This window comes from Ursus americanus, chromosome 7, assembly GCF_024610735.1.
Source record: "Ursus americanus isolate L20-20 chromosome 7, mUrsAme1.1.p, whole genome shotgun sequence".
In the NCBI taxonomy this organism is placed as follows: domain Eukaryota; kingdom Metazoa; phylum Chordata; class Mammalia; order Carnivora; family Ursidae; genus Ursus; species Ursus americanus.
Genome location: NC_142133.1, coordinates 27,874,952 through 27,888,417, shown reverse-complemented (window position 1 = coordinate 27,888,417; position 13,466 = coordinate 27,874,952). Strand labels below are relative to the sequence as shown.

General features: G+C 44.3%; 1 protein-coding gene across 1 annotated transcript in view; it reads left to right on the top strand.

Moving 5' to 3' along the window:
- Positions 1-13,466, top strand: part of LOC123785954 (uncharacterized) — a 54,915-nt gene that overhangs the window by 19,162 nt on the left and 22,287 nt on the right. Inside the window, exon 2 of the mRNA XM_087863426.1 lies at positions 12,548-12,671. Coding sequence (XP_087719552.1) covers positions 12,647-12,671 — 25 coding nt within the window. The 5' untranslated portion in view covers positions 12,548-12,646. The remainder of the gene's footprint in view (positions 1-12,547; positions 12,672-13,466) is intronic.

The window sequence follows — 13,466 nt, the reverse complement described above, 5'->3', positions numbered from 1 at the left end:
ATAACTTTCATCTAATAATTTAATTATTCTAAATATTTCAACTAATATTTGCAGCCAACTATCAAAAACTCTAATGAGGTTCAAAATGTAATAAACCTAATTTTGGATTTTCTAGATGGAACTTTTTCATTTTTGTAGCAAACATATACACATTTATCTATATTTAGTTATTAAAAATGATAGATCAATATTATAAATCATAAAATTATACTTTAATACTACTGGGTATGTTTTGAATACATTTTTTGCCTTAAACGTTAAATGATGTATGTCACATCATTTCTCTAAGTGGTTCTTGTTGGCTTCTGTATATATAATGCCAAACACCGTGCTAGGCCCTTGGAATACAGAGGAGAAATTACGTCTCAGCACCAAAGACCTTCCAGTTAGTGGGGACACAGACCTGCCATTTCAATATAGGATAATTAGAGCTGAAATAAGAGGGACAGGAGACAATAGAGCATGGAGTCTTTTTTCCTGCTTTGCTGAGCCCAGAAGACCTCCCCTTCTCTCCAACACAGTATCACACTTTGTCACCTAGGCCTCAAATAGGACAGCTTATACCCAAAGTCTCACAGAATCTGCCATGAATATGATTCCTTTATCTTTTGGCTCTAACCCCCTCCTCTGCTGTGACTCTAAATCATCTGCAGGCTGATGATAGTGACAGATGCATCCCGTCTCCTCTACTGGCCTTCCTTTCCCATCTGTCTCTTGAACCTCCTTATACCAGAACACTTTCATATTTCTGCTGCCACAAAACAGATTTCACCATATAAATGAACTCATGTTGGAGGAAGTAGAGAGTGAAAGTGGCATCTAACTTCATTTTTAGCGTTTGAGCTCCAGTGAGAACACCGTGGTAATGCGGGAGATAAAATTCACCCGCTCAGCAACATGGAAGATGGATTAAGGGAAGTGCAAGGCTAGAGGCAGGTGATTGTTAGGGAAAATAGTTGTAATAATGGTGGGGAGAGAAGGTAAGTGCTTGATTTGAGGCAGTGGCTTTGGAAAATAGATGTTTGGGGAGGTAGGTAAGTAGAACTGCCAGGTTTCTGCTTTGAGCAACTGTATTAATTGTGGTGCCATTCAATGATCTAGGAGCTCCAGGGGAGGGGAATGTCTGCCTTTGTATTACAATATTTCCAAATATTAAAAGGCCCCCTGTCTATCATTCTTTCCCCTCTTCCCCCTTTTTAACAGAGCCTTGATTTTGTTTGGCTAATCTGCCCTGCTACTAATGCCAACTTCGTTTTTAACCCAGTCACGATAATCCCATCTTGAGCCAAAGACTGGTTGAGAAATTGGCAAATGATACAATTCTGACTGATACGGGAGGGGAAATTTGCTGGGGAGATTCTGGAATACATTTTTTTCATTAATGAAAAGAGAGACCCAGGAATTCACTGGACTTTGCTGTGTCTGCATGTGACAAGTAAACTAGAAAAGCCATTTTAAGACCATGAATTAAAAATAAAAGCAACATGCTAAAGATGTTAGAGCAGAAAGATTTAGGAGGAATCTGAGTTTGCGATGACATGGTTAACTACTGAGTTGGAATCATCTCACCTCAGACTCCTTGTTATATGAGATAATAAATATTCCCATATGGTTTCAGCCAGTTGAGTTGAGGCTCCTGTTTGTAGCCCAGAATGATTTAAGAAATATAGAATTATCCCTAAAAGAGAATTATAGCTAGGCTTGTGATTACTTGGGAATAAGATCTTTGGGGCTGGATCCTCCATAGTGCAGCCAATGGCCAAGAGCAGTTTCAGTTCACTACTGAGAAGGTGAACCAACTCTTTGAGGTCTGAGATCTTGGAAAATGGTCCCCACTAAAATATGTATTTCTTTCAGGTGGGCATTTAATTCTATCAATATTAAGTTAAGATAGTACTTTAATTTTCACTTCCTGTATTATAGTTACTGTATGCATACTGTTGCTTAAGACCACTAGCAGATTCAGAAATAGAACACAGTGTCTAGGCCAAAATGGAAGTTTACAACTTCGACAAAGCCCTTTGACAAAGAGTACAGGAAATAAAAGTCAACCAAACAGGAAGTAAGCAGAATAGAACAGAGCAGCCGGAAATATTTGAGCCTGGCATAAAAATTAATCTATCTGCAGAACACGTAAGACCCAAGAAAAACATTTAAAGCTGAAATCTTTAATTTGTAAACATTTTAAGGGGATCATGAAAGAGAGAAGAAAACACAAGGAAGTAAAAGGAAGAGAGAAATAATGTGTTTCACTGGAGTTAATTATTATATAAACCAAAGAATGTCTTCTGCATAGATAATGGCAGTTGAAAACCTTTCTGCAAATTCCTTGACCCTTCTCCCAAGAGGAGGTGGATACTGTGGCCCCTTGCTTTGAATCTGAGCAAAATCTTAATGAGTGGTTAACCAGTGAATTATGGCAGAAGTGACATTACATGACTTTCCAGGCAAGGTCATAAAAGGTGGTTCAGGGGCACGTGGGTGGCTCAGTCAGTTAAACTTCGGACTCTTGATTTCAGCTCAGGTCATGATCTCAGAGTTGTGATATCAAGCCCAGTGCTGGATTCCATACCCTGCTTAAGATTCTGTCTGTCTCTCTCTCTCAGGACGCCTGGGTGGCTCAGTTGGTTAAGCGTCTCCCTTCAGCTCAGATCATGATCCCAGGCTCCTGGGATCCAGTCCTGCATCGGGCTCCTTGCTCATTGGGGAATCTGCTTCTCTCTCTGTTTGTGCTTGCGCGCGCTCTCTCTCTCTCTCTCTGTGATAGATAGGTAGATAGATAGATTTAAAAAATAAAATCTTAAAAAAAATAAAAACTTTAAAAAAAGTTTCTCTCTCCCTCTTCCTCTGCCCCTCCCCCCAAAAAAGATGGTGCAGATTCCACCAGGCTTGTTGGACCCCAACAAGAGCCATGAGCCACTGTGTAAGAAGCATTACCACCCTGAGGTCACCATCCAGTAAGGAAGCACAAGCTAACCCATGCAGACAGACCACATGGAGAGCCCCCCTTACATGGTGAAAGAGAGGTGCCCAGGCATCCCTCGCCCTACCAATGCCCATTCTTTTAGCTCCTGCAAGTGCAGGAGAGATCCTAAGGCAGACCAGCTAGTGGAACTCTTCCTGGATGCCTGACCCACAGAAACCTTGAGAGATAATAAAATGATGATTGTTTTAAGCCAGTGAGCTTTGGGGTGGTTTGTTATGCAACCATAGATAACCAGAACAATAGATGAGTTGATTTAAATGCTATGGCTCTTTATTAAGTATGGAAAGAACCCAAGGGCCCATTAGACTTCGGTAGAGCTAATTACCATGACAAGCAAAGTAAAGTGTTGGTTTCCTGTCAAAGGATCTGTTACCAATAACAAAAACAAATAATCGGTGAGACCAAGTAAGATTCTTTAAAAATCTCACTTCTGAAAGAACTACGTTTTAGTTAATGTGACATGTTTAAGATTATGCCGTACTTCTCAAGGGCAATTTGTGTAAGTAATTTTCTTTTCACCACTTTTTATTCCTGTTTCAGAGATTCGTATTATAGTAGTGCCCCCCTTATCTGTGGTTATCTGTGGGGCTATGTCCTATGACTGCCAGGGGATGCCTGAAACCATGGCTAGTACCGAACCGTGTGTACACTATATTCTTTCCTGTACATACACCCCTATGCTAGAGCTTAATTTATAAGTTAGGCACAGTAAGACATTAACAGCAATAATGAATAATGAAATAGAACAATTTTAACAATGTACAGTAATAAAAGTTATGTGAATGTGCTCTCTCTCTCTCTCAAAATAGCTTGTGTTCTGTACTCACCCTTCCTCTTCTTGTGATGACGTGAGATGGTAAAATGCCTACGGGATGAGATGATGTGGAAATCGTGAGGCGTTGTAACTTAGTGTTAGGCTACTATTTTTCCTTCTGACAATAGGTCAGAGGAAGGATCATCTGCTTCCAGACCTCGGTTGACCAGGGGTAACTGAAACCATGGCAGGCAAAACTGCGGGTGAGGAGAGGAGGGGACTGTTTTACTAGCAAACTGTGACAGATATTTGGGCTGATTCCTGCCTTGTCAACTCAGCTCCTCAAAGAGCTACGAGCCAGGATGCTCAGCATGCCTGTTCACTGGGGCCCAGTTTCCTGATATCAGGATGTTTAGTCACAGAACATTTCTGTGAGGGAAAGTCCATGACATTTTTAGTCCACATAGGACATGTAGCCAGTGGGGCCACAACTGTGGGCTGAATTTCAGGATAGGAAAGATTTATGTCAGAGAAGTCAAAGCCTCCTATGGCTCACGCTTCTAGTATTAGTTCTTGTTCTTGTTTTATTATTATTATTTTTTAATATTTTATTTATTTATTTGACAGAGAGAGAGTCCAGACAGCCAGCGAGAGAGGGAACACAAGCAGGGGGAGTGGGAGAGGAAGAAGCAGGCCCTAAGCAGAGGAGCCCGACGTGGGGCTCGATCCCAGAATGCCAGGATCACGCCCTGAGCCTAAGGCAGACGCTTAACCGCTGTGCCACCCAGGCGCCCCTTGTTCTTGTTTTAAAGTATTGAAAGAAAATGAAATAAAAATTAAGATCAATGCAAGCAAGTATAGAAAAGTAACATGGGACATGTATATAAAATGTCTAGAAAAACAGATCCACAGAGACGGAAAATTGATTAGGTGCTTCCTAGGGCGGGAGTCTGCTTGAGATTCTCTCCCTCTCTCCTTCTCCCTCTGACCCTTTCCCCCCAAAATAAATAAATCTTTTTTAAAAAAATAACATAATAGTAATTGACTATAATTATTTTTGTAATACAGGCCTATTGATGACAAAAACTGAATTCTTTTTTCAGCGATAACATTTCACTTAACTGAGGTTCAAAGTTAATATTCTCTATCCTCAAATTGACTGCAGATGTTCTTCTGAAGAAAAAAGAGTTCTTAACTCATGAGCTGTGTAAAAACAGGCAGTGAGCTGGATTTGGCCAATGAACCATAGTTTGCCAATTGCTGCTCTTAAGGACTATATTCCTTTTTTTTTTTTTTTTAAGATTTTATTTATTTATTTGACAGAGAGAGACAGCCAGCGAGAGAGGGAACACAAGCAGGGAGAGTGGGAGAGAAAGAAGCAGGCTCCTAGCGGAGCAGGGAGCCTGATGTGGGGCTTGATCCCAGAACGCAGGGATCACACCCTGGGCCGAAGGCAGATGCTTAACGACTGCACCACCCAGGCGCCCCTTAAGGACTATATTCCTAAAGGCTGGTTTATTAGTTTCCCATGGCTTCTGTAACAAAGTACCACAGACTGGGTAGCTTAAAACAACAGAAATGTATTATCTCATAGTTCTAGAGGCCAGAAATCTGAAATCAATGTGGCAGAGCCATGCTCCCTCCAGAGGCTCTGGGGGAGAATACTTCCTTGCCTCTTCCAGCATCTGGTAGCCCTACGTGTTCTTGGGTTATGACAGTATCACTCCAATCCCTGCCTCTGTCTTCTTGTAGCCACCTTCCCTCTCTATCTGTGTCTGTGTTTCTTCTCCTCTTCCTAGAGGGATACCAGCCATACCCTAATTCAGTATGCCCTCATTTAACTAAATACATTTGCAATGACGCTATTTCCAGATAAGAGCATATTTGCTGGTACTGGACTTGAACATATCTTTTTGGGGTACACAGTTCAGCCCACAATAGCAACGGACTTAGGTAGAGAGCCCTGAAGGATCCTGGGGTCAAAGTTGTCTTCCTTATTATGTACCTTCAAGAATAATGATGTTATTGATGACCACCAGATCTGGCTCAGTTCTCAACCTAGGGAGCATTTGCAAACCTGGAGCACAGAGCATCACCTGTCATGGTTCCCACAGCTCTAAACACTTGGACAGCTATTTTTTATTGTTTTAAGGTCCTTAGATACTAGTTAGGTGCTTTCATTTAAAAATATGTCACTTGGGGGCACCTGGGTGGCACAGTCGTTGAGCATCTGCCTTCGGCTCAGGGAGTGATCCCAGCATTCTGGGATCGAGCCCCACATCAGGCTCCTCCGCTGGGAGCCTGCTTCTTCCTCTCCCACTCCCCCTGTTTGTGTTCCCTCTCTTGCTGGCTGTCTCTGTTAAATAAATAAATAAAATCTAAAAAAAAAAAAAAATATGTCCCTTGGGATGCCTGGCTGCCTCTGTCAATGAAGCATGCAGCTCCTGACTGCAAGGTCATAAGTTTGAGCCCCACGTTGGGTGTAGAGCCTACTTAAAAAATAAAGGTAAAAATAAAAATATGTCACTTACTGTTAGAAAAATGACTAGACTTCATTCTATACTAGAATGAATGTTTCTTAGCTGTTTTGAACTTCCTGGAAGCTTCATGATACATCTGAGATTCTAGAAAGTGGGCAAATTTGTCTCTTGTATTGTGTTTACACCTTAAGACTTTTTAAAAAAACCATTATTATGGTCCAGGCAAGAGTTAATGGTGGCTTATACCAAGGTTGTAGCAGATGGAAAGAGGATGGGTGGATTAATGATCTGTTCCTATAACTCTATAGTGGGGGATCTATAGTGTTTGAAAATTTGTATATTTAAGGGTGAAGAAGAAGGTGTCAAGAATGACTTTCAGGTTTCCAGCAACTGGGTGGAGAGTGGTACGATAGAATGAGATAGGGAACATTGGAAGAAGTTTGCTGTAGAAAGAGGAAGATCAAGAGTTTGGCATGGGTATGTTTATTCTGAGCAGCTTGCTAAACAATACAGCTTTCTATATGGAGCTGAAACTGGAGATATAAATTTGGGAGTGGTTGTGGGATTTAAGGGGACCCATGAATAATGCCCCCTATCTTCTGAATTCAGAGGAACAGAGAAATAGTTCTAAGGGAACAAAGTCTCAACTTTTTAATTTTTTATTATTTTTAAAAATCTCAGCTTTTTAATTGGTTAAACTGGGTTGTAGAATACAGCTTTGATTAGTAGACAAAACTGGGTTTTTAAATATCTTTCCACTGAATTTAAACCTATTGGCCTCCAACTGCAGACTTCCCTGTTGCAGAAACAGAGCCTGGCCCAGCAAAATTGTGCCATGTGGGAGAGAGGACTGGGTCCCTGCTGCAGGAGGCACAGATCCAGACAGAGAAGAGGAGAGGCACTAAGCTGTGTGGGAGTCACTCCTCCTGGGGCAAGGACTGAGTGTTTCAGCAGGAAACACATGGTATACTCAAAGAGGTAATTGAGGGAAATATAGCAAAGGGATTATTTACAGAGGCATGGGCAAGGTTAAGGGTACCAACGAAGGATGTAGAAGCATCCAGGAACTCCACACAGGGAAGTTGTAGTGAGGATCAGAGAAGGGAGCTCTTACCAGAACTCAGTGAGAGCTCTAGCCAAGGCCTAGGTGCTGCCCAATAGGAATGTGGCAGAGGAAAGGAGCCAGTGCCAAAACTGGCCCTGACTGCCCCCAGGGTGAGGGTAGGCTGCGGGGGAAGATAAACACCTGCTTACTTGCCCATCCCATCATCTGAACTCACTCCTGTTGGCCAGACCCCCAGGAAACTAGGGGACTATACTGACCATGGAATGCAGTCCATAGTGGTCAGCCTGCCCAGGCACAGAGCAGAGCAGAAAAGGGTGGGGAATGCCCAATCAGAAAATCACCAGCATGTTGTTAGTAAGGACTGGAGAGAGGACAAGAGGTGTCACTCGGTGGTTCAGGTATGGCAGACAACTTCCCTGAGGTGAGGATTGGAAAGCTGTTGTATGGCTCCCACCTCTACACTGGCACCCTACCATCCAATGCTCCTTTGGGTCCCTTCTTCAACCATCAGTGGGTAGTTTAGCCTTTACTCCAAGAAGGCTGTGAAATGGGAGCAGAACAGTTCTTTAATTAAATGCCCACTGCACCCTAGGGTGAAAAGAGGATCACTATCCTCATTCCTATCTCATATTTGCTCAGTTGTTTTGTCCAACTGGTTTACCAGAAGCTATACAATGGGATCAGATGACAATATAAACATATGACAATATGATGTTTGACAGGGATGCAACACCAATTAAATTGAAATGTCCCATGTAACCTTCCATTACAGTGTTTCATCAATACTAAGAGGTAAACTTTTTTTTTCACATTTTAACCTCTCTAAAATGGAGAGTCAAATGACAATCTCATTCCCCAGGCAGCTGTTACAATGGTGGTGTCATTGCCTGCTATGTGCATCAAAACTGGATGAATGGGTCTCAGCAGCTTAGAGGAAGACCCAGCAGACAGAGCAGAGCACTTCTGTAAAACGCTCCATCACCAGCGCTCTTGATGACATAGAAGGTGACACTGTCTGAGATCACACAGGCCACTCTGATTTAAAAAGTGGCTCAGCCATAGAGACAGAAGGTGAATTAGTGGTTGTGGAGGAGAGTGGGGGCAGTGGGCTGGGGAATGACAGCTAATGGGTGCAGGGTTTCTTTTGGGGGTGATGGAGGTGTTCTGTAATACATAGTGGTGACGGTGAGTATATTAAAAACCACTGAATTGTATACTTTCAAAGGGTGAATTCTATGGTATGTGCATGATATCTCAATTTTTAAAAAGCGATTCGAAACCTTAGGGGAAGCGAGGTAGTAGATACACAGGAACCTTTGTGCTATTTCTGCAGGTTATTGTGAGTCCAAAATTATTTCAAAACCAAAAGCTTGGAAGAAATGTGAGAAGGGGGAACACTGTAAAATGGAGGTCTTCATGTAAAAAGATCTGCGTGCAGAGTATGTTCTAGACTTGTGTGAACCTTTAAGAGAAAAGCAAAATGATATTCACTAAAAGCTCTTTTCCAACTCTGAAAACAAACATGATCCAGAATATTTGGGTTCTGAATATAAAGAGCTTCTAAGAATACAAATAACTTCTAAGTTATTTTGCTCATATTTTCCTTTTTATGTATGCACAAGAACAACATATGGTAAAAATGTATGTCTAAGTAAGTCTAAAGGAGCTTGTTAAGTAAGTCTAAGATGAACGTTTTAAGTGACAAGCGTTGTGTTAAAGTTTAACTGGCAGTTTCTCTCCCCCCCGCCCCCCGTGGTGGTATTTCGATGTTCTGAAATACAGCATCACATCCCCACGGAGGAATGAAAGCTCCCAGACCGAATCTCCACGCTCTTGTAAGATGAAGACCCCAGACACGGAAGCGCACAGCTAGTCTTACACAAACTCGTCCTGTTCAGCCTCACTGAACTCAGTGCCTGGGAAGAGAGGGGTCCCCTCCGTGGTTGCAGCCAACGTCTCTTATATGTTCCATGTTGGAACCCAAAGGGTTAACAGGACTTAGCCAATTACTCCAGCACCAGCCCTACACCTGAGAAACTTAACATGAGCCCATCTGCTGGGCCCTGTAGCATTTAGACCAGGTGTATCCGTCCTGATTCTCAGTTGTGAGCTGTAGTAACGGACTCTCCCTGATTTAAGCAGAGAAGGAATTTATTGATAGTTCTTCGGAGAGTTGGGGGAATTGCAGGGACGATTGGAAAACCTGGCTTTAAGTAGTGTGCCCTGTGAACTGACCCCACGAAGACACGGTTGCCTGCAGCTGAGCTGGGCACCCACCTGCATGGAGAATTCTCCGCCAGGCCCGTGTCTGTACATCACTGACTCGGGATTCAGAGCTCTGGGTGAGTGTGTCTAGTGTCTCACTGGGTGAGTGTCTGGATGAGTGTGTCTCACACTCTGGGTGAGTGTGACCAAGACTGAGCCTTGGTCACGTGGCTGCATCCTTGTCATGTGGCTGCAAGGGAAGCTGGAAAGTGAGTAAATGGCATTTTCTGCTTCTATTAAAGGAGATAGACTCTGCCTCCCACCAAGACCCTTAAGGAGGGGGAAGAGGCGGCAGGTGATGGGCAGCCAAAATCATGATGAGTATCGACTTCAATACAAATAAGGTCCACAGAACACATACGTAGTAGCGGCGCCGGCTGGAAACCTAGGCAGAGGCCTAGCAGTCTCTGAGGGAAGGAAGACTGAGAAAACAGGAAAGAGAAAATCTTGTTGCTATCAGCCTTGTCTGAATGCCTCTGAGTCTCCATGGCAGTTTGCTGTAGTGCTTGCTTGACCTGTGAACCTTTTGGTGTCGGGAGTCTTTCATCCAGAGGTTAATTGTGGCCTACGTGTACCATATCATATCTGGAAATTGAAACCTTCCCACCCTCTTGAAAAATTTAGAAATTTTTAATGATGCTTCAGGATTTACTAGAACTTCTTCCTTTCTTCCCCATTCTGTATATTTAAAAACCCCTAATTTTTATTTCCCCCGTGTCTCTGTCAAAACCAGGACTTGGCCACATTTCTTCTTGTGAGCAACCCTTGCGATGGTGTGCTGATGAGTGGGCGCCCTGTGGGGGACAAAGAGAGCGAGAGAGACCCCGATTTATAGCATTTGCCAATTTCCTCGGTGTAAGTACTCCCACCGTGGAAGATTTCAAGCTAACCAAAGCTGTGCCTTGCAAAATCCCTGAATGCTTATCAGCTTTTCCGAGTCCCTAGGAGCTATGGCCTCTTGCCCGGAAGGTCCTAGGACTGTGATACCCGCCTCCTAAAGCACTTTCCTCACTTATTTAATCTGGAGAACCGGTCATAGCAGATTTCTCAGCCAAAGCTGCTGGCGAGTATATGCTCCGTGAGGTCTTTGTCCAGGCTGTGCCAGAACCGAGAACGGAAGCCGGCCCATGTTTGTCTGCGGTGGTGGCTCTGAGGCTCTTTGGGCTACGGAGCACAGACCCCTCTGCCGTGCACTGGGCCACAGAGCACTGCCCTTCTCTTGGGTGTTCGAGATGTGCCGTAGGTGGTGGAGACTGTCCTGTCTTTTTCTGCAAAGTGGGATGTGTCTCTGATCTGTGTGCCTGTCGTTCCACGCCTCTTTTTAGGAAAACTCAGCCCCATTTTTAACATCGTAACTTGCTTCTTAAGTTGATCATTTCCTTCTTCATCATGTCGGCAAGCACTGTTTTTGCTGTATCGATTAGTGTTTTACTCTTTCCTTCCCTTTGCTTTTGAGTCAAGACGTTTGCTTTCCTGATCTACTCCTTAGACTCTGCCTTGTGGGGTCCACCCCAGCGAACAATGTGGAGTGATGAAGTTTTGGGTCTGCCAGAAATACGGTTGTCGACACGGGTCTTGTCCTCCTTTATCTCTCCTCTTGGGTGGGTGTTCTTTCGTGGATGGCGCTAGCGTCCTGGACCAGTATCTCACGTAGGCCTGGACTCTCTCTACCACTGTCCTGCCTGGTTTGCATGCAGCTCATTTCATCTTCCTTTGCCTTTCTTGAAAGCCCTCCTCCAGAATTTTCCCGGGTAGGTTCCCTCAGGGCACACGCCAGGCCTGTGTTGTCTCCCGTCATAACTGAGCCACCTCAAAGCTCACTAGGAATGCCAGAAGTATTCTGTGCTCATCTTCCCAGACCTCCCCCCTCCCCCCTCAAATCTGGCCATAGTTGCGACTACCTGTTTGTAACTGTTGCGATCTTTAAAGGGTGATTCCCCAATTAAACTTATTGTTGACTCCTTATCTGACCTTTTAAGAGCACACTTCTCAAGAGCTTCCTAGAACTGTACTCCCTGGCTGGGGGTGGCGGGTTCTAGATTACTCCAGTCTGTTCTCTGAAATTTCACCTCCCTCTATGAGAGTTTTCCTGGATCCTAGTCAACCTTTCTGGTCTAGTAATAACCAAAACAAACAAAAAGGTGTTTAACACCTTCTTTAAGAGCAGTTAGGTCCAAGCATATCTCATTTCGCCTTTCATATTGGACTAGCCTGACGTCCATGATCAAAACCTGTCTCTTACGGAAATCCTTCTTTCCACATGGCAGTGCTGGTAAGGCCCGGTGCTGGATGATCAGAATAGACACTGGCTGGAAACAACCAAGGTATGTCTGTGGCTGAACCTCGGGCTTCCCCAGCTGACCACCTGCTCCATTTTCATCCTGACTCCTTTATTTATCTTTCTCTCTCCGACTGCTCTCATTCTGACTTCAGGATCAAAGTTTTGTTAAAGAATAAAGTATTCATAAGTCTTGTTAGAGAATGAATGGTAAGGCAGACTTTATTCAGGGGTAGGAACCACTGCAATGGGGTTTTGCAGAAGTGGAGACTGGGCTCAACTCAGAATACAGCATGGGCAAATGGGAATGTATAGCCAAAGAGTGGGGAGGGGGGCCATGGATGGAAAATCACTCAGAGGAAGCATCAGGAGTAAGGGGGGTGTTCTGGCTAAGGCTACCTCACAGGATTCTTGCTGAAGGCAGCCCAGGGAGACCAGACATCACCTGGGGGTGCTGGAGGATGAGGAACCTGATCAGAGATCAAGGGGAGGTGGGGTTCTGGTTAAACCAAGTCAGCAGGATTCTTGCTAAAATTGGACAATGTAGAGATGAACATGGAAGCCCAGAAGTCAGGGCCCAGTTGAGAGAAGAGTTCAGAAGAGCCTTACTAGAGTTTGGTTTCTAAACCAATCCAGCTCCTCCTTGATTCCCGGAGACAGTATGTTCCTGGCACAGGCCTTTTACTATTCTTTTTTTTTGTATTTATTTATTTGACAGAGAGAGAGCACAAGCAGGGGGAGTGGGAGAGGGACAAGCAGACTCCCCACTGAACAGGGAACCCCAGGACCCCAGGATCATGACCTGAGCCGAAGACAGATGCTTAACCGACTGAGCCACCCAGGTACCCCGCCTTTTACTATTCTTTCTGAGCCTTTGATTTATTAATATTTTTCATTAATGCCCCAAAAGATGGCCTGCTGGCCATCAAATAAGGCCCTTATTTAAATCTCTGATCAAAGCCATGGCGAGGCTTAGGTAACAAAATCTAGAGGATTTGTGATCCACTAGGGGGGGCTTAAGGGGGATTGTAGGCGTCTGTAGGTAAGCCTTAAGGAACCAGGAGGTTAATTCCACCACAGGTCACTGCTTGGCCCGAAAACTGGGTTCAGGTCAACGTAGCAAAGAGGAAGAGCATTTGAGGTAGTTGATTTAATGCACCTAAAGCTAGAAGCGCACGACTAGTACGTTCTAACCCAGTGTTCTTAGTGGTCCTCAGCAGCACGGGCACCGCCTGGGAGCTTGTTAGAAATGCTCATCCAAAGGCCTTGCCCCAGACATACGAATCAGGGGGCGGGAGCCCAGGAGAGGAAAATAAAGAAACTCGCTAGCGAGTCTGAGGAATGTTAGAGTTCAAGAACCACAGCTCTCGGGGCGCCTGGGTAGCGCAGTCGTTAAGCGTCTGCCTTCGGCTCAGGGCATGATCCCGGCGTTCCGGGATCAAGTCCCACATCGGGCTCCTCCACTGGGAGCCTGCTTCTTCCTCTCCCACTCCCCCTGCTGTGTTCCCTCTCTCGCGGGCTGTCTCTCTGTCACATAAATAAATAAAAAAAAATATTAAAAAAAAAAAAAGAACCACAGCTCTCGTGCCAGTGGTACCTAGCTCCCTTTACAGGAAGTCTCATGTGAAATAGCTTCC